This window comes from Martes martes (genome assembly GCF_963455335.1).
Source record: "Martes martes genome assembly, chromosome: 11".
NCBI lineage: Eukaryota > Metazoa > Chordata > Mammalia > Carnivora > Mustelidae > Martes > Martes martes.
In genome coordinates this window covers 5,267,794-5,289,107 of record NC_137899.1, presented here as the reverse complement: position 1 = coordinate 5,289,107, position 21,314 = coordinate 5,267,794, and the positions used below count along the sequence as shown (strand labels likewise).

Genomic DNA, 21,314 nt, shown 5'->3' with positions numbered 1-21,314 from the left:
TTTGCATTACGGGAGGAGCCGGCCGCACGAGCCGAGTGGGTCAGCAGCCTTGGGGGCAGCCTCCCAGCCGAGGACTCTGGACAGACCCTCCCTCCCAGGCCGGCAGCTCCCATCACGTGTCCACTCCGTCCCCTTGGGCAGGCAGGGCCCCAAGGAGGCCAGCCCACATCGGAGGGTCTGGTCAGAGGGCCGCGGGAGGTGCAAGGCGGGGAGAGGTTTGGAATGGGACTGAGTGACAGCCTCCGGAGAATATGAGGCAGACAGAGGAAAGGGGACACAGGAGAGCAGAAGCAGGGAGGAGGGACTAGAACTCTCGAACTCGGGTAGGGGCCCCAGACTTCAGCAGGAAGGCTTGGACTGTGGAGGGGTGGGGGACAGCTGAGGAGCCCCAGGCCCTTGGGGTTTGGCTACCGATGGCTTTTTAGGGGGCAGCTCAGGCTGACTGAGACTCACTGGGATTGTTAAGCACTGATAATGAAATAAAATAACACACTGTGCAAATCATGCACCATATCCCAAAAATGTGAACTACTTTGCAAAAAAAGAGTTCTCACTCATGGTCAGAAAGGGCCCAAAGGGTTATTTTTAATTTGGCCATTTAATACATCGCCTACTGGGGCACCTGGGTGGCTCAGTCTATTAAGCGTCCGACTCTTAATTTCGGGTCAGGTCATGATCTCAGGGTCGTGAGATCGAGCCTCATGTCAGGCTCCGCGCTCAGTGTGGAGTCTGCTTGAGATTCTCTCTCTCCTCTGCCCCTCCCCTGCTCTCTGTCTCTCTCTCTAATAAATAAAATCTTTAAAAATATATTAAAGATTGCCTATTGTCCAAGCTGTCCTGTACCAAAATGAGTATACTTCTAAGACAAAAGGGATAGCAGACTACCTGTAGTTCATTCATTTCAACAAATCCCAGGGGTTGGTGGTGGTTGTCTAAATTTCTACAGCCCCTGTCCATGGGCGCGTGCTGGTTCCAGACTATCAAGCTCCTCCCATGCATATGTCTTGATTTCTTCAGGTAGCATGCTGCCTTAAGCCTTGAGCTGTGCCTCCACACTGACTCCAGGGTTCCAAATCAGCTGATTTTAATGCCCTTTGAAATCAACACGCAGTGTTGCTAAATGCTTTGGAATTCCTCCCATAAGTTCAATGAACACTGTTGTGTTTCTCTTTTGCTTGCTGTAGGATCATTTCCTTGAGGCAAATTACCTAAAGAGACTCGTGAACCAAGTTCCTACAAAGCTAAAGCGACGCTTTGTTTCTCGACGTGCATTTCCATTCCGTGCCGGTAGCAACAAGTGTGAGGGTCTCAGCTTCCCTGCGTTTCAACAGCTTGCCGTGACTTTCTAGCTTAACATGTATAAAATGATAGCATTAGTGGGATTCTTATTTTAAATCTGTATTTAACTCTCATTAAGATCACTCTGTTCTCATAAAGCGATGTGGTTTAGCACGCTTTGAAGTCTTTGCAGTACTTTGAAGCAAAAGTACATGTAGAATTTTGTTTAGCTGAGCCTCATGCATCCCAAATGAAGATCGGGCATTATAAAAGTACCATTTTCAGTTGCGAATATGATTTTACATAGCACTATCCATTTTTTCCTCCACTACATATTTTTGTTAACTATGTAAATGAAATGTACTTAAAGCATAAGGGTCCATAAAAGAGAAAACCACAACTTTAATAGAACGCATTCAATTCCAGTCCAAGCAACAGCAGTAAGAAAGGCCGTCTTTGCTCTTTTCGCTCCTTATTAATTGGCCCACATGCACACCAAGCCAGCCCCTTTTGTCTGGCTTGTCAGAGGACATTAGCTGAGACTAATCTGGATGCTGCTTCCTGGCTCCCAAAAGGACACAGCCACCAAGTAAGAAAGACTCGTTTATCAGAACACAAACTTTGCTACGTAAGTGAGGATTGTGGAAAGCATATTTCATGCATCATTATCTGGGCCTGATTAACAGTGATGGAAATTGGTCCTCAATTTTAACAATCAGCGGAAAAGACCTCCAGCTTTCACTGAAGATAGACAATTACCCTCGACATGTCTCTGTTCTCCGCGCAGCCAAAACAGAGACCAGAGCCCTTGCAAAGGCTGTGTTAAAATTGTTCTGGCATTAGACGTCCCGTGGATGCTATTGTCCCAGTGACGCAAATAAGGCGAGTTCCGGCTCCCCCCAGCAGGCGGGTTGGCATCTTCCTAGATGTCCAGGTGGTGGGGCCACATGGTGCCTCTGGACACTGGAGGTGGCCGGCTTTCCCCCAGGGTTTTGATCCCATGTGAACCTGGACGGATCGATTAGTGTCTGGGCACCTGGTTTCCTATCTGTAAACAACGAGAATCCTACCTGCCTTATAAACCGCTTGTAAGGTCTGTAATAAGAGCGCTCGTGCAGAAGTCCTGTGTCTGGAGCCCGGTGCGTGCAGGCTGCTCCTGGAAGAGAGGGACGGCGGGCGGCCCTCCCTGGGGGGTGCTTTGTCCAGTCTTGGGGGAAGGCGGTTATCACTGTCCCTGTTATAACTGTTGCTACCACTCACACACGCATGTGCGTGTGCACACATGCACACCCCGACTGCGTCCCGGCAGCCCCGAGGGCAGCAGGACCCCATGAGTACAGAATTGCATGAACTTGGCGGTGCTTCGCGCCTTCCTCGGACAGTCCCAGAAGAGAGTAAAGAAAGAAAGGATGAGAAAAATGAACGCCCTTCCTTTTTCTCTGGTCTTCCCTAGACCCGAAGTGACTATAACCCCCAGTGGCGAAGAAGACCTGTTTCTCACCGGGCAGTTCCAGAAGACCCTCGAGGAGCTGGATGAGGAGCTGGAAGGTGAGCGCGACTGTCGGTCCTGCTAGTGTCACGCTGGGCGGCTGTAGGCTCTGGGGGGTTATGCCTGCTGTGGCTCCAGGCGGGAAAGGTCGGTGGGAGGAACCCAGTTCCTGCAGAAGAAAGCCTGGGTGTAAGGGGCAGTCAGGTGAGCACAGCTCTCGAAATGGCTTCCCATCAGGGCTGCAGGACAGTACTGTGGACACGTCTGAACAGTGGCTCCAGTGCTCTGGGTGGTACTGATTGTGTGCATTGGGGAGGATTCTACACACATAAGAAAACAAAGTTCTCCAGTGCCCAGATGAGTTTGGGAAACACGGGGTGACACAGGCAAACAGGTTCCCTGACGATGACTTGCACCGCTTGGCTCGCTGACGTTTGGCACGTCTCGGAGGGAAATTCAGTACACACGGCCTCAGCGGTGAACCCGTTCACGGTGGAATGCTTGCTGTGGTACAGATAGGTGTGGGGAAGGTGATGCTTTATGGCCGAAGCAGATGCAGACGATCTCAGTAGACAACCAAGGAATCTTTCAAATAAGGGCCCACGGCGACGGTAATCCAGAAATTTCGATACGGGCCGTGCCTTCAAACAGAAACCAGAACGAAACGGAGTGCAGAGCTCAGCCATAGTCTACTCGCTTGTCAGCCTTCTGTCCTCTGAAGATGTGCTGGACAGAGCTGAAAAAGCTAAGATGGTCATCCCGTGTCCCTCTGGCTCTGACCATGGGACCCGCTGTGTCCTTTGGGCTAATTCTGAGGTAGTGCCCAGAGTTAGTCATCTGCCTCTCGAGATGTGCGAGCACATCTCCCCATGGGGTTTGTGGTGCTTCTGATGAACGCGAGTAAGCTCAAGGTCAAAACCCCAAACCCGCCTTCGTGTTCCGCGCTGAGACAGCCTTTCCAGGGGGCTCAGGGTCACAGATCTAGTTTGCAAGCCACGGATGTTGGCAAAATGTTGTACCTGAACACCTTACCTTGAGACCCGGCGGCTGGGCCAAAAGCTCCTCTGTTGAGCCATCAGAGGAGAGACGGGGGCCCCAGGTGTGTGTAGGTGACAAATTGAAATGGCACTTTAAAATGTACCTAAACAACGTACCCAAAAATAACCTCAGGAAGGTCAAAGCCAGGGTGTGATTACAGTAAGTCACTGGCTTGGGATTCGTACTGGGGTGGCCGTCTGTATGACGTGTGTCTGTCCTCCTTTGCAGAACTGGAAGAGAGCTCCGAAGCTGGCGGCAGCCTGCCGACAGGCTCCGTGAATGGCGTGTCCCCTCCCTGTGTGCCAGAAGCCACCGTCCCCGAGTTCGACGAGGACACAATCCCGGTCACCTTCATCGGGGAGGTTTCCGATGACCCTGTAGATTCGGGGGTGTTTTCCAATAGAAACAACAACGCTGGTTCTTTTGACCTGGGGGGCACAGTGGGCCTGGAAGTCCCCCCACCACCACGTCACGGGGAGCACAGCCAGCAACAGGGAAGGAGGGCCGAAGGGCCCGGCTCAGCCGCTCCTCCCCACGACATCGGGAAAGAAAGCAAACCCGCCCCCTCCAACCCCTGTGAGGCTGTGAATCTGACTAAAATGGAAGCCAAGGTGACTTCTGCTGCTGCGTTTCCCACGCACCGCCCAGATGCAGAGCAGAGTGGAAAGGGCGCTGGCTCTGCCCTCGGTGGGAAGACGCAGGCCGGCAAGAAGGCGAGCGCCCAGCCCGTGAGGGACAGGGAAGGCGAGGGTAAGAGCTGTGGCTCAGCACCACCATCATGGTGTGCACGGGGCCAAAACCCAGGGGGAAGTTACGGACTCAGATACGGCCTCACGACGTATAAAATCGTTCCTCCGAAGTCAGAGATGAGGTGTTACGACAGAGGGGTCTCGCTCTCAACGGGTGCCATCAAGATCGACGAACTCGGGAATCTGGTGAGTCCCCACGCGAACGGGGGCAGGACCATAGCCCCGTCGCCATCCGCCCTTGACTCGGAAACCCAACCCATTGGAAAGGTCAAAGAATTCTGGAGGTCCAACTCCCTAGAGAAACACTCTGGCCAGCCCACAGAGGGCTCCGCCAAGAGGACCCCCACTGCCGCCACGCCAGCAAAGCCGCAGCCTCAAGAAAGCAGACTCGGAGCAGAGCCCACCATCCCAGGCCCCAAAGTGACGTCGCCCCCGCAGCAGTCTGCCCACCGAGAAGAAGGGAGACATCCAGAGGAGGGCGGAAGCCGGCCACCCCTGCGAGCCCCTGGTCATGGGAAAGTGCCAGCAGCGAACGCCACAGAAGTCTCATTTCTCAAGCCTCAGAGAAGAACGTCCAGTCAGTACGTGGCCTCTGCCATTGCCAAGAAGATGGGGCCCCAGAGAGCCCCCACTGACGTGGTGAGGAAGCATGGGCATGCCAAGGAGACCTGGGAAGGCAGAGCACCGGAGCCGGACGGACCGCCTCCCGCGGGGAGAGATGGCACGGCCCCCAGGCCGTACCCAGACACACGCTCCCCTACCGAGAGTGAAGCCTTGGCAGTAGGAGCCCTGCCCAGAGTGCCGGACGGCAGCCCTCCGGGAAAGCTGTGCGCTCCAGACTGTCCTGCTGGTGTCCCCAGAGGTCCCCACACCCCGCCCGTCAGGAATCAGGTTTCTGTGACACAGAGCTGGAGCCTCAGGGGAAAGCTGAACACCAGGGACCCAGAGACCAGCTCAGCTTCCGCCCTCAAGTACACACTGGACGGTCCAGAGCCCCCGCCGCCCCGCCCAGGGGACGATCAGACCCCGGGCAGGACCCTGGTGAATGGCTCCCGGTGGGTCCCCATCCACGCCGAGCCTCCTTGCTCTCCGAGAGGGTCCGGCACGAATAACCACGCCCAACAGGAGCCCCCAGAGCACGAGGAAAAGCCCAGTTTGTTGTGCACAGATGAGCCTGAGACCGACGGTACGCTGCCACCCAGCATCTTTGGGCCAAAGAAGAAATTCCGACCCGTGGTCCAGAGGCCAGCCCCAAAAGACACGTCGCTGCACAGCGCTCTCATGGAAGCCATCCACTCCGCGGGAGGGAAGGACAGGCTTCGCAAGGTAAGCGGCCAGGCACCTGCCGTTAGGGCATAGACACACCTTCCCCATCCGTCCGCGCTTAGGGGCTCCCCACGCAGATCCTCGGGGCCTTGGGGAAGGGGCGGGCTAGCGGAACAACGAGCCGGATGCTCGGGTTTGATTTCCACCGAGGGTTTCGTCTCTCTGCCTTAGAGTGTTGAGAACCACAGAAGAGAGAAAAACCAACGGGCTTGGGGTTGTCCCATTGCCTTTAAACCCCTGACTCCCCTGGGGAAAGATGTCAAAGATAAAGGGTCCACATCTGGGCCCAGGGGAGCGGAGAGGTGGCGGGTGGGTGTCCCCTAACTGGTCCGGGAACGATGGTGTGAGTCAGTGAGGAGTCAGGCCAGGGCCACTCCTGCCTGATGTTCCCACACCTCTGGAAGCTCAACCTGTCATCGTTCAGTAGCAACTGGGACAGTGTGGGACCCCCCGTCCCCAGCCAGGCAGCCGGCCCCAACGCCCCGCACTGGGAGCCGTCTGCTCCACTTCACAGATGAGCAGCTGAGGCACAGCACAACCAGGGGTGCTGGCCCGAGGCCACACCGCCAGCAGCTGGGGGCCCAGGGTTCTCACTCGCGTCTGCAGGACTTAAAAGCGTGCATGGTCTTCAGGAGGGCAGCAGCCGTACCGGCAGCCCGCACGCCTGCCCTTTACTCATTAGCTGCCCTAAGGCCAACATGCAGTCTTACCTCGGCTACTGTCCCGTGGGAAAACGTCTTCCTTCTAACACGGGGCTGTCTGACCCTCCTAGAGCCCTCACCTGCTAGGTAGTGCTTTTGTCCCCTGGTGCTGTCCAACTTAGCATTTCTCCTTCCCGGTGACCTGTGTCGACACTGACTATTCTAGATTGCAGAGCACACATCCGAGGGAGGGCCCAGGAAGCCGTCCTCCACGGAGACAGCGGGCGAGCGCTCCGCGCTGCTGGCGGCCATCCGAGGGCACCGCGGCGCCTGCAGCCTGCGGCAGGTGAGAGAAGGGTGTCCCGTGGGGGGGTGGCTCCACGCTCGGTCCCCATGCAGGTGCTGCAGAAGCCGGGCCAGCGCTCCCATGTCCTAAGCGCCAGCTGCGCCAACCTCGGTGTGGGTAACGCAGGACGAGGGGGGCTGGCGCGGGGGGGCAGCCCCTGCAGGGGAGGGGCCAGGCCCCCAGGAGCTGTCCCCTCCCTCCCTACGTGTCCACCTGGCACGGAGCATTTCCCGAGTTCTCGGGCACCCAGTGTGGCCGCAGGGCTGTCTCTCCTTGAGGACGAAGTCGCTGGTCCTCTGGCTGACCTGGCAGGGCCCCGTGAACCCAGGTGGCCCGGACCTTAGGAGCAGAACAGTGTCCTCCAGCTTCGGGCTGCAGAATCCAAGGAAGAGCGTGGTGGGTGTTTCACTCCCTGACACCTGGTCAGAGTGGACTGGGCGGCCTCTGGATCTGTCCTCCGCCGCCAAGGCGAGGCAGGAGGTCAGGGGAGGTCTCAGGAAGGCACAGGCAGCGAGCTCTCACCCCTCCCAGGCTTGCCACGGGCTCCGTGAGGCCGTGGGCATGCGGCCCTTCCTGAAGGCCCTCTGGGACCTCATCACTGCACCATGTCCTTGCTAGGTGTCATCCTTCGCCTCTGAGGAGCTGCGGAGCTTCCGGGACGCCGAGCCATCCTCGGAGCCACCTGGACGGCATGACCTTGGCCTTCAGCCCCCGCCCTCCCTGCCGCCGCCCCCCCCGCCCCCCACATCGGCCACACAGGTTCCCTCCACGTCCAGGACGGCAGCCAGGTCCAGCTCCGGAGACCCCGCTGAAGCCAGGCAGGCCCTGATGGATGCCATCCGCTCCGGCATGGGGGCCGCAAGATTGAGAAAGGTGACAGTGAGTGACCATGCGAGCGTTCGTGGGGGGCGGGGGTGTGGGGGAGGCCACCCGGGAGCCGCACGGCAGTGAGATGATCGCCCGAGTCCCTCACCCCGGGGACCAGAGGGAGATGGCCCTCACCAGGTAGGGGTCAGCCCACAGACTAGCTCCTGGGGACGCAGGGGAGCCCCCACCACATGTGGACCCCTAACTGCATCTCCACCACCCACTCTGACTACAGTCTGGCGGGGATGTAGGCACTGGCCCGTGGAGAGCGCCTGTCACCCTTGTGCTCCGCAGCCTGGATTGAGGCTCTCAGCATATTTCCCATTTTTCTTTCTCTCTTTTTTTCTGGGTGGGGGGTGGCTAGCATTGTGTTCCAAATGCTTGAGTTTGCAGCCCCTTGGGCAGAGCCTATGCTTCTGCGGCTACTTCCGTAGGGTCTTAACGCTTGCCCCGTTTGTCACCCCGCGCTCCCCAAAGCAGTAGTGTTTGTGCCACCACGGTGGGAGTCCCAGACTCAAGGACTCCCTGGCCGCGTGGCTTCTGGGATCACTTTCAGCTCCAAAATGATTCTGGACACGAACCGATTCTCTGCCCCTGCCCATTGCTGGTTGGTTTGGGGAGTTCTGCTAATGAATGATAGGGAGGCTGGCGAGAGGTATTATTTCCTGCGAGACCATCTCCAGATTGTAAGCTCCGGTTTTCACAGGGACAAGAGGTCAGGACTAAGATGACCCTTGGTGCATATGCAAAGTGCATGAGGCTCAGAAAACCTGAGTGGCTCAGCCTTGGTCCCACAGGACCAGACGCAGACAGGGCTCCGTTAGGACACGGAAAGTACTCGGAAGCAGGTGTCCACTGTGGGAGAGGAAGTGGCCCTCGGGACAGGGCGGAGCTGCTGGCAGATCACTCCCCTGCTGCTCCCCGCACCTCCCCCCATCCCGGGAGCCTGCGACAGCAGAGGAGAGGGGAGAAGACCCCCTCCCCGCAGGCAGCAAGCCCATGATGGACAGTCCTCGCTCAAGCCCAGAGATGGTCAGTGGTGTCACCCAGTGCACACATGGCCTGACCACCCCCCCACCACCACCTGGTCGCTCCCTGCATTGTTCCTGCTCACAGACCACCCCCAGGTGTCATCTCTGTGTGACAATGAGGCATTCCCAGCTGTGTGTGCGTGTGGCCCGTGGGAGGGACCCGTACATTGGCTGTCAGGCCTGCTGGCCCAGCTGATCCTGAGGTACGAGTTCGAGGTTCTCGGAGTGGAATCCACCTGACATTGCCGTCCTTATTCGGATCTGGGGGTGGGCGGGGGGCCTCTGAGCTGCGGGTTCCTAGCGTCTGCCCAGTGACTTCACCTTCAGAGCGGAGCTACTTAGCTACGTCAGCTGCACCTGTGCTGGACTAAGGGTGACGCTGAGCACGCTTGTTTGACCTCGGACTGGACACCAGCGCGTGGACTGATTTCTGGATCTTTCCAGAATAGCTGTCACCCTGTCCAGGGAGCCGAGCCCAGAGAGGCGGAAAGCTGGCCTGAAGGGGCACAGCTAGGCGGTGGGAGACCTCGGCAAGTCTAACCCTCAGGCTCAGACTTCCGGAAAGAAAGAAAAAAATCCAAGTTTGGGAATTGCGCGGAGGAGCAGGAAGTCATTTGTGCCGTGAGAAAGGAGGCCGGGAGCGATGCTGGGGACTGGGGGGGAGAGGAGGGCGGGGCCAGACGGGGCAGGTGGGCACTGGGGGGCACAGCTGGGACCGCGTGCATCTGGAGCGAAGCTTGGGAGCGGGGCTGCTGCAGGAGAGGTCCTGGGCCACCGGGTTCTGGCTGCGGCCGAGGCCAGGCTCTTCTCTCTCACCATCGCTGCTTGCTTTCTGCGGCTTCAAACCGCATTCAAAAGCCGTCCGGTGGGTTGTTTCTTGGATGAGCAGAGGTGCTGTGACCTGCCTTATCCATCCTGGGAAGGTTTACGCAGTCGTATTTACACGGCACGGCTGAGACTTTGATGGCCTGAACAGTTTACAAGATGCCCGTGGGCAAAAGGGACCAGGAGGAGTGTGACACGGGGGACCATGTCCCTTTGCTCTCTGTCACTGCTCCGCCCAACTGTGCTGCCATGTGCGTGGATGACCTCAGAGCGGAACATACGGGACTGGGCCACTGCTCTACCCGGTGACCCTGGGACCCCTCTGCACCCTTGCACTCTGCATCTCAGAACAACTCATGTAAGACCGCTGATGGAGAAGGGGCCCTGGAGGTCAGGCCCTGGGTGGTCTGCGTGCCCACCTATGTATTCTTCTCGAAAGCCTGGTTAAATGGCACTTCTCCGCCAGCCGTGGGCCTTACGGATCTCCGCTGGCTTTGCCACACATGCTCTCTGGGCTGTGTGTTACAGCAGGTGAATCTCAAATCATTTACACTTTGCTTATTATTTCTTCTGCTTCCTTTTCCCTTTTGGGCTGTTAGAGTCGTAGAACCTTAAAGAAAAGGTGATAAATGCAGGGCTCCGGGGTCCACACAGGGAGGGCCGAGCTGTCCGTGGGCACTCAGTGTGTGCAGATCCTCCTTCACCAGCCCCTGGGTGTCGGGTGAGGGCTCCAGGCCAGGTGTGGCCGGGAGGACTTCGTGGACCTGAGGGATGTTACTGGCCTTTCCAGGGCTGGTGTGCGGGCTCCAGGCATGAGTTTACTGGCTGCCCTCCTCCAGATGTCAATCCAACCTCCTCCTTCTCCTAACTGGGGTGCCCGGGCATTCTGGGAGGACTCTCAAAGAGGCAGGACGGCCAGGGCTAAAACTTGGATGAGCACTGCCCCCACCCATGAGATAAGGTTTGCAATGGCAGGAGATGCTACTTATAGTAGAAGACAGAAGGGTCAGTTGGACACATACGGAATAATCGCCTGAAGAATGACTGGCATTGGGGCACATACCGGGCTCAGTATGTTAAGCATCTGACTCTTGATCTCTGCTCAGGTCTTGATCACAGGGTCGTGAGTTCAAACCCTGTGTTGGTCTCCATGCCAGGTTTGGAGCCTACTTTAAAAAAAAAAAAAAATGTTTTTTCAAGGGAATTAAAAGTACATTTGCCTTCCCGGTGTGGATGAAATAATTTTTCTGCCTCTGTATTTGTGGCGATCAGAGACATTTCCACCTCCGGGTCGTAGTGTTTGCAGCCCCACTCCGTCTGTGGGTCCTTCTGCAGGGACACACCTGCTGTGCCTGAGGGCAGGGCTCAGATGGGCGGCCCAGCACCCGCTTCCTTCCCAGACTCCGTCCCACACTCACAGGAATGGGGGGTGGGGGGCTGTCTGCATCGGACGGCCCTCAGTGATCTGTTCTCAATGCGTGCGTTCTTTCGGGAGCCTAGAATAAGCTCCAAGCCCCGTCTGCATCTGTATTTAGATTTAAAACATTCACACTCCACAAGCATTTCCTAAGAAACCCCCAGGGTCCAGGGCCTGTGGTCCTGCTCATGGCAGAAAGGTGAACAAGGCTGTGTCTGTGCCTTCATGGGCTCCCGGCCAGAAGGAGAGGGTGTGAAGTCGGTTGTTGACCGTGCGACCTTCTCACCAAGCCAGGGATGGGATGAACACCCCGGAGCGGCTGCCTGGTGTGTCCTGGCTCTCCTCCAGGCCCGTGCTCTGTCACCTTCCGGGGCCTGAAGGCTGTGGCTTCCATCCCACAGACAGGCAAGCGGGGCACGGATGCTGTGACTCACCCGGGCCTTCACTAGGTGGGCACAGATGCTGAACCCAACTCCACGTGGGCACACTCTCCCGGTGCGGGAAAGGACCGATGCCGACTCACATGTGTCAGTGCTTGGCCTCAGCCGTAGACCCCCACGAGACATGATCAGACAGGCGATGCCGTCACCATAAAAGCCTGGGAGACCCCCACACCAGGACAGAAACCAAGAGCAGCAGGACAGTCTTCCCTCCAAGCCAGAAGGTGTCTTCCCTGGAGGGTCAGAGAAGCCACGTCCCTGGGGCCGGAAACAGTGACTTGTGTCCGAACAGGAAGCCCGATGTGAGGCAGAATCCCCTCCCGTGCCGGCTTCGGGCAGCTTGGTCTGTGAACCCGGAGTAGATTTTGGTTAGAGTGGACTAGTTCAGAGATACAGACGGGTCCGTTCCGGCTGTGCTGCCTCTTGCTGTGTGATCCTTCTGCCCCGTCCGGATCGACCAGGTGACCTGTTCTTCCTGCAGGGGCCCATGCGGAACCTGTCCTGAGAAGCCACCAATGCAGTGGCCTCCCTGCCCAGGGCCCTCACAAACACCACCCCTGCTCCTGGCACACTGTCCCCCATGTTTTACCAGCCACCCGGCACTCCTCCCACATGTGTGTGCATGAAGGACGAGCCCTCAGAACGCCCCCCTCAGTTCCCAGGCTGGACTGGCTCCCTCCCTCACAGCATCCTGCCAGGCCCCTTAGGTCAAAGCACAGCTCTAACTTCTAGAATAACCAATGCCACATGCTTGGTGCTTGCCCCTGCTATCAGACTAGACCCCAACCCTGGCACCCAATGGGCACTCGGTACCAGTTAATCAGACGAGGAACAGAGAGAACAAACTCATCCTTTGCCTGCCGTGTTTGCCGGCTCCCGCCTCAGAACCCAGCACGTCCCTCATCCATGCACCCATCGCTCGTCTACTCCGTCATCGCTAGAACATCTCACCAAGAATCCGCCTCAAGCTGGAAAAAACCACCATCTTTTCCTTTGGAAATTCAGAGGCGTTCTTTGTATCCCGTGTCTTCCGTCACTGGTCCCATTCCCAGTCCGCAAAGTTGCCCAACAGCTCGTCAGCGCCCCAGAGCTCATCTGTCCCCTCTGGGAGATGGAAGCTTATGAGCGAGTTCTATGGCTCTGATGATTCCTTTCCCCCCACCGGATGCCATTTCCCTGTCCCCACTGTCCCTTCTACCTCTTTCCATAGAAACATCATTCTCCTCGGCAGGCGAGGAAACACCATGAAACTTGGGTATTTTTACAGCTTTCTGGATTGGCCTCAAACTCTAAGCTGTGTCCCTTCATTGATTTTCTTCTTGTCCAACCAAAACAAAAGAGGATCTTTCAGGAAGCAAAGCTATCCCTCGCCTCATCCTAGAGAGCGGTCACTTACTGACATGGCTTAAATTTGGGTCGACACCAGTGGCCATCAGTATGGTTTATGCTACACTTGTGCTTAACTGAACCAGCAAGCTCCCTGTTGTGAATTGTTATCTGAGCCAGAGCATGTTAGTGCTGCCCTCGTGCAATTCCCATTCTTCTACAACACTGAGGAGTTTTCCTGTCCTCTTCTAAATATGGCCTTAATTTGCTGAGGACTTTCCAGATCCGGATTCAGCCATCATATTGATATTGGCGGTGGCAAGCATGGTCTCCACCCAGGCAATCCCTGAGACTCGCCCAGCCCGCACGCAGAGTCGGACTCCAGAGCGTGCGCTCTGAGGTCTGCACATGTTCTTTGCATCTGTTTTTAAGTGTTGATAAATGATATCTTTATTAAGCGTCATTATTTTTTTCCATTTTTTCTTTAACGAGAGGGAGAATGCGTGCAAGCAGGGGGAGGGGCAGAGGGAGAGAGAATCTCAAGCAGACTCCCCGCTGGGCACAAAACCCGACACGGGGCTCAATCTCACAACCTTGAGATCACGACCTGAGCCAAAACCAAGAGTCGGATGTGTAGTCCACTGAGCCACCCGGGCACCTCTATTTTTTCTACTTTTATGAAATATAATTGCTACAGAGCACTGTATAAGTTTGGGACATAGAGCACAATGACTTGACTTACATATATTATGAAATAACCACTACAGTAAGTTAACGTTCATTATCTCATGGAGATACCGAAAAAAAAAAAAAAAAGTGTTTTTCCCTTGTAATGAGAACTTTTAGGATTTACTCTCTAAACAGCTTTCCTCCGTGACTTACAGTCGTATGAGCTGCAGGCATCACACTGTGTATTATATCCCTGGTATTTCTGTGTCTTAGAACTGGACGTTTGTACCATTTGACTGCCTTCATCCAGTTTCCTCGCCCTCCACCCCCTGCTTCTCGTAACCCCAACTCTGATCTCTTCTTCTGTGCATCTGATTTTAAGATTATACATATAACTGAGATCATACAGTATTTGTCTGTCTTTGTCTGACTGACTTCACTTAGCATATCTATTCACCCATCTACCCCCTACCCACCCACACAAAGTTTTATTTTTTCTGGATTTTAAAGTAAATTATAAACACCAGTACACCTGGCTCCAAAATAATTTAGTGTGTGTATTATGAGAGACTCATACTTGTTATGATCATTTTTGAGATAAAATGTTTGGACGGTGAAATCCACACACCTTAAGGGCACTGATGAGTTTAAAACCCATTTTTGCAGTCCTCACCCTCCACTGAGTTTGGGTTTGGTTTTGGACAAGTATTGGGGGAGAATAAAACTGAAGTAGTTGCTTTAAATTCCTGGTTCTCAGGATATGTGTGTTTCCATCCACATGCGTACACATATATATGCACGTATTTTGGAGTGACTGAGGGCTGCTTGCATTATCTGGCTCAGAAGAGGAGTATCACTGGCATGACTGCACATGGGCTGGTTGCAGGAGGGAGAGCCTGGGACAAGCCTGGAGAGAGGACAAGATAGAAGACACGGAGCGAGCCTAGAGCAGGGAACATGGGCCAGTCCACACCTCCAGCAGAGCAATAGGAAAAGGAGTAAAACAGAGCTTTCCAAATATGTTCAACTCTCACGTCTTTGAATCCTTGGGAATGTCAGCTTATTGTCAAGACGAAGTTTCAGGGACTGGAATTACCATCCCACCCGAGATAACCAAAAACTCATAAAATGTAAGAAACAACTTTTTTTTTTTTTTTAAGTCACTGGGCAGCAGGCAAGAAGAAACAGGACCCCTGAGGGACAGGAAGCTTCCCAGCCACCGTACAAGAAGAAGAAACCAGCAGTGGCCAGCAGACTCCCTGAGCGGGGGAGCAGAGCTGAGAGTCTGGGGTCACCGAGGCAGCTAAGGTGCGCAGCGCGGAGCCCTGAACAGCAGATTGCAGCATGGAGAGAGAATTCCAGAGACTGCAGAGGGCCCCTAGGAATAGTCAGTGCAGTGGTGATGGGCACATGCTTGGGAGGCCAGGACAGAGTCCCCTGATAGTGTAAGAAGGAGCAGCCCCTGGAGCTCACGCAGCTAGACTGGAAGACTCTGCGTGGCTCTCAAACTGCACAGCACCTCTTCACAGCAACACGCACAACCATCGGACTGTTTCTGCATAACTGCGTCCCAGAATAAAGCTGAAGAATATTTGTAGGAAGACAAAAATATCCGGCACCCAATGAGGTAAAATTGATAGTGTTGAGCATCCAATCAAAGATTACCATTGCTGCAAAAAGGCAGGAGGCTATGAAACACTGTATGCTGAAAATGAATCGATGAAAACCTCCCTAAAGCAGACCCAGATGTTAAAATTGGCAGATGAGGATATGGAAACAGTGAATATAATTATATTTAAAGAATCCAAATATTACCATGTATGCTCTGTGACCACAACAGGATTAAATTAGAAATCAATGACAAATGATCTCTGAAAAATCCCAAATATTTGAAAACAAATTAATGTGACTCTTAATCACCCGTGGGTCAAAGAAAAAACTCAAAAAGGGAATCGCAAAGTATCTTGAACGAATTGTAAATTAAAACACAACATAAAGTGTTTGCTGCTATAAAATCAGTACTTGGAGGAGAACCTATAGCAACACATTGCTGGATTAGAAAAGAAGAAAGACCACGGGTGAATGACCTCACTTCCTCCTTAAGAAATTAGAAAAAGAAGAGTAAAAATTGAACCTAGAGTGACAGAAGAAAATAAATCACAAAGGTCAGAGCAGAAAGCAATGAAATAAAGAAGAAAAAATAATAAAGCAAAATCGATTAAACCAACAGCTTACTCTTTCACAAGACTAATAAAGGTGATCAAATCGAACCAGGCTTGTTGGGAAAAAGAAAAAAGACAATCTGCCAAGATCAGGAAGGAGGGATATAATATCACCACAGATCCTACAGATAGTGAAAAGTATAATAAGGCAACATTATGAACAGCTTTATGCAATAGACGAATTCTTTGAAAGATACAAGCTATCAAAACTCACTCAAAAGGACATAGATAATCCAAGTAGCCCTGTATCTATTAAGGAAATTTAATTACAAGTCAGAAACCTTCCCCCACCCACACAAACACAAACAAAACACTGCCACCAAGCCCAGGAGACTTCACTGCTGAGTTCTACTGAGCATGTAACATTCACCAAGCAGCACGTCTGAACTTTCTAGAAATTTTGTTCAGAATTTCCTGAAGAGGAGAGGTGACTCCACACCTCATACTACAAAAACAATGTTACCCTGATACCAAAACCAGACAAAGATATCACAAGGAAAGAAAACTATAGAGCAGTAGTCCTCATGAACATAGATGCAAAAAAACCTAAATTGGAATTTAGCAAATCAAATCCAACTACATGTAACAAGAGTAACATCATGTTCAAGTGGGGATGCAAGGTTGGGTTGATATGAACAACAAAAAAAGAGAAAAACCCTGATAATCTCAATAGACACATTAAAAGAATTTGGTAATTCAACATCCATTTCTGATAAAAATGTCTATAAAGTAGGAAAAGAAATAACTGATAAAAGGCATCGATGGAAAACCCACAGTCCACATCATAGATGATGATGGAAGAGAGAATACATCTCCCTGGAATCAGAAACAAAGCAAGAATATCTGCATTCTGTTCAGCGTTAGGTGATGCTGGAGGTGCTAACATTGTAAGCAGGCAAGGGAGGGAGGGAAGGAAGGAAGGAAGAGGAGAAGGAATGCTTCCCTATTGCAAGAGGAATGCATCCCTACTGCATAGACCATGCGATGGTCAATGTTAGAAAACCCAGTGGGATCTATGGACAGATTCTAAATTTATTAAGTATGTCTGGCAATGTTACAGGATATAACAGCATTACAAATACAGCTGTATTTCTAAGTATTAGTAGTGAACAATCATAAACTAGATTTTTTAAAATCATAATTTTTGAGAACATCAAAAATATTAATACTTAGGGATGAATTTGACTAAAGATGTACCCAACCACAAAGCATTGCTGAGAGAATTTCAGGAAGACCTAAATGGATAGATGGATAACTCATATTTGAAAACTCAATATGGCGATGCTCCCCAAATTGAACTGTAAATTCAGTGTAGCCCCAGTCAGTATCCCAGTAGGCTCTTTTTAGAAATTGACAGGCTGTGTCTAAAATTGAGATAGAAATGCAAAGACCTAGAAGAGTCAAAACTACTTTGAAAAAATTCAAGTCAGGGGACTATCACTTCTTTATTTCAATACTTATAACAATGCCAAAGGAATTAACACAATCTGGCAATGACATCAGAAAGGCCAATGGAAAATAATAGAGAGCCCACAAATAGACCCACTGATTTTTGACAAAGGTATAGAGACAATTCAGTGGAGAAAGGACAGGTTTTTTTTTTTTTTCCAAAACTGTCATAGCATAGCTATGTCATTCTTATGCATGATAATTAACTTTGATCCATACCTCACACCATGTAACTCAGAATTAATTATATATTTAAATCTGAAACCGAAAACTAAAATTTCTAGGTGAAAATGTATGGGAAGATCTTTGTGACCTTGGCTTAGGCCAAAATGTCTTGAATTTGAAACCAAAAGCACAGTCCATAAAAGGGCAACTTGACAAATTGGATTCCCTCAAAATTAAAGCTCTCTGCCCTTCAAAAGAACTTACCATTAAGAAAATGAAAATGCAAGCCTCGTACTATGACCACATGTTGGCAACACATTTATTTGATACAGGATACATATTTAGAATTCATAGAGAAACTGTAAGAAAGCAAACAAGTCAATAAAGGGGCAAGACATTTGAATAAACGCTTGAAGAAGATACATAGATTGCAAATAAGCATATGAAAAGATGCTCCACATCTTGATTATTGAAACACAAGTCAAAACCACAAGATTCCCACTACATACCTACTAAAATGGCTACAATTTTAGTAGAAAATGACAGTACAGAATATCGACGAGATGGAGAGCAACTGCAACACTCAAGACCCGTAAGCGGGGATGTAAATGGTCCCCCTACTTGAATGTAATTGGCACTTTCTTCAAGTTACAGCTGTAACTACCACGTGATCCAGCCATCTTGCTCTGGGTGTTTACCCGAGAGAAATGAAACAAACGTAGATATATAATCTTGTATTCACATGCAATATACATAGCAGTTTTATTTGTAATTTCCTCAAACTGGAAACTGTTGAACCTTAGCCTTTGTTTTTTTTTTTTAAAGATTGATTGATTGATTTGAGAGAGAGAGAGAGAGAGAGAGAGAGCACGCCCTTGAGTGGGGGGAGGGGCGGAGGAAAAGGAGAATCTTAAGCAGACCCGGGCTGAGTACAGAACCTGATGTGGGGCTCGGTCTCACAACCCTGGGAACATAACCTGAGCCAAAATCAAGCGTCAGATGCTTAACCAACTGAGCCGCCTGGGTGCCCCTAATTTTAGCCTTTAAAGGCACTGAAATAATTCCTTCGAAATTCTACAAATCTGGTTTTCTGCAGTTGGACAGGAGGATTCTGGGTGAAGCCAAGAGTGAACATGGGAGCTTATGCATCCGGGAGAATGGAGTCATGCCTGTGCATTCACTCATCCGTGCCACAAATACTGTGCACTCAGTAAGGTCTTTGCCCAGAGGAGGGAGTGAGAATCCCATGGTTCCTCCTCAGTGAGCCAGTCTGCAGCAGTGAGGGTGCAGGGAGTCTGAGACATGGCAGCAGACTGGGGTCGCTGACAGAATGAGGGGTGACTGCATCAGCCCTGAGAAGGGCTTGGGTCAGGAGAGCCTCTCCCTAGAGATAGTATGTACACCAATTCCCAAAGAACTCATAGCTTCCAGCTGGAAAGATGCATCCCCAAAAGAGAAACTCCACTTGCAAAGTCTGTCCTGAGGAGCGAAAGACCCCAGCAGATCCCAGAATCTGGGAGGTCTGGGGGCAGCTGAGGATTCTAGAGAATGGTGGAGACCTGGGGATGTGCTACAGCTCTCCAGTGGGTTCATACTTTCTTCCTTGAAAAAGAACTATCGGGGTGCCTGGGTGGCCCAGTGGGTTAAGTGTCTGCCTTCTGCTCAGGTCATGATCCCGGAGTCCCAGGATTGAGTCCCTCATTGGGCTCCCTGCTCAGCAGGGAGTCTGCTTCTCCCTCTGACCTTCTCCCATCTCATGTTCTCTCTCTCTCTCTCTCTTCCTCTCTGTTCTATAAATAAAATCTTAAAAACAAACTGGCTGGAGCAAGTCACTGCAAGTCATTAAGCATGTTTGTGTTCCAGAAATGTTCTCCTTGGAGCTGTAAGTAGAATGCGTATTGATGTAGAACCTTGTACTGGAAGAATAATCGCAAGGATGTTCTTGCCCTTAGCTTCTTAGCACCCAGATCTGCACGCCCTGGGCCAAGCCCTTTGGCTTCTCCAGATCCCCTGAGTAACTGTGGCTCTCTTTCCACCGTAGGTGCCCTTGCTCGTATAAATCATTGAGAAGATCAGATCGTGGCAGAAACCCACCTGTGAGCCATCCACAGTCACTGCTCGAGGACGCCACATGGCAGAGGGCATTGGGATTTGGTGAACTTTCTTGTCTACAGGCCAAACTCACACAATTGATTTTCAGTCCTGCAAAATGGTTCCAAGGGAGGGCAAGGTGCTGCTCAGCTGTGTGGCGTGTGTGCCAAGGAAACGTGTTTGCCTCTGAATATTTCAAGTTGCCAATAAACTATTCTTGTTGGCAGGTTAATGGGGTTATAAATGCTGGAGCCCAGGGCTACCCTTAATTATGGTGACCTTAGACTGATTCTGGAACTTTGAGATTTTACCCCATAGAAATGGTTAAGACCACGTAGCTGTTTGAAATCTTTTGAATTCCTAGGAAATATGTCTAAATCAATTGAAACAATCTGAATGTAATACACTCTGTGATGTTTTTGGTAGCAAGAAAGGAGCAGAAGATGACTTCGTTGAGTAAGGAAATCACTGGATTTTTAATCTCTCATAAATGTGGGGTTACAACCTCACAGAGGGTCTCAGACCATTGTCTGACCAACTAAGCTTTTAAAAAATCAGCAGTTATCACCCAGAATAAAGTCACACTTGATGTCTGAACAGGTGTTTCTGATTCTCCAAGGGTGGCAGTGACAGAGGTCAGAAAGGCATTGGTGCAGACGGTCCGTGCCCCACTTTGCAGGCGTCCCCAGCAGGCTGGGAAGTAGAATAAGCACCCCCCCCCCAACCCTGGGAGGGCTATATATGGAGCCTGGTGACTGTCCTGAGAACCTTCTGAAATCCTCCATGGGACCAAGAGCAGGGACACTGGGTGTCTTGCATGTCACCACGATTGGATCAAAACTGTGCTGGTATTTCACGGTTTGGGTTCAGTCTGGGCACCTTTGCCCAATGGATCAGTAGCACCCCTGTATCATGTGGAAGGCTTTTCTTAGCACCCAGAATTCTGCCCTCGGTATTTATAATGTTTAGACACAGCGCTAGTTTTTCACATCTCTCTCTAAAGCCTTTTGTTACGTTGAAAAGAGCTCTCTAAGAGATGAATAGAAATCAAGAGGAGTTCATGAAATAAAATCCCTATCTCAATGGAACAACAAATATAGTGAGATCATTTTAATATTTCACAACTGTTTCAGATCAAGGTGTCCCGTAGAATGGAAACTTTGCTCCACATTGTCTGAAGACAATCGCTCACCTTCCCGGTGTGGGAAGAGCATCAGCCTGTCTCTTTTAAACCATACTGTCTCTCTGTGTCTTTTAGTGCCACAAATAAAAAAAAAAAATGAAATTGTAGCCATTGTGTGAATTTCATGACTTTTTGCCTTTATCCCAGAGTAGAGTTTAGTTTACAGGGGAGGAGACAGACGATGAGCAACAAAGGTAAGCAAAATATTGAATATATTTAGAAGTCAGTAGTGTGTAGAAGATCAGGAAAAGGGATGTAGTGTGAAATAGGGTGATGAAGAAAGTCCTCAGTGATACAGTAATGTTTTAGTAAAACTCTGAAGAAAAAAAGAGAGAGCAGACCATGAGTGGATGTGTAACTGGCTAGGGAAAGAGCAAGTGCAAAGGCCCTGTGGCAGGATCTGCTCAGTGTGTTGGAGGAACTAGGAGGCCAGTGTGAAGCATGGGTGGTCGCACAAAAATATGGAGTTTCCCAGCCTCTGACCCCTTGGTCTTTGCATACAACTCAGTGCCGCATTTCCCAGAGCTACCTTGGTCCCCAGCCAGAGCAAGAGGGGAGCACACGTGGTGGGCCCAGAAGTGGGCCTCCAGGATGAGAAAGGTTGTCCGGTTGAGTGCACCCCATCCCTGATTCCTTTTGCTCCTGAGGAAAGGGACCAACTTTATACTAAATTTATTCTTTGTTGAAACTGTGTCATGTCCTGCCTCTCCAGCTGTTGCTCAAGCCTTGGGTTTTGAGCTGTGAAACAGGGACCAGTACAGT

The 21,314-nt window shown here is 51.5% G+C and overlaps 1 protein-coding gene across 3 annotated transcripts in view; it reads left to right on the top strand.

Annotated features, from left to right (window-relative positions):
- The window catches only part of COBL (cordon-bleu WH2 repeat protein), a 262,604-nt gene extending 241,971 nt beyond the window's left edge, over positions 1–20,633 (top strand). For all 3 annotated transcript variants that reach the window (XM_080818254.1, XM_080818253.1, XM_080818252.1), the window contains 5 exons: positions 2,732–2,826; positions 4,034–5,880; positions 6,748–6,867; positions 7,486–7,740; positions 19,320–20,633. In XM_080818254.1, coding sequence (XP_080674380.1) covers positions 2,732–2,826; positions 4,034–5,880; positions 6,748–6,867; positions 7,486–7,740; positions 19,320–19,337 — 2,335 coding nt within the window. In that variant the 3' untranslated portion in view covers positions 19,338–20,633. The remainder of the gene's footprint in view (positions 1–2,731; positions 2,827–4,033; positions 5,881–6,747; positions 6,868–7,485; positions 7,741–19,319) is intronic.
- The last annotated feature ends 681 nt before the right edge of the window (positions 20,634–21,314 follow it).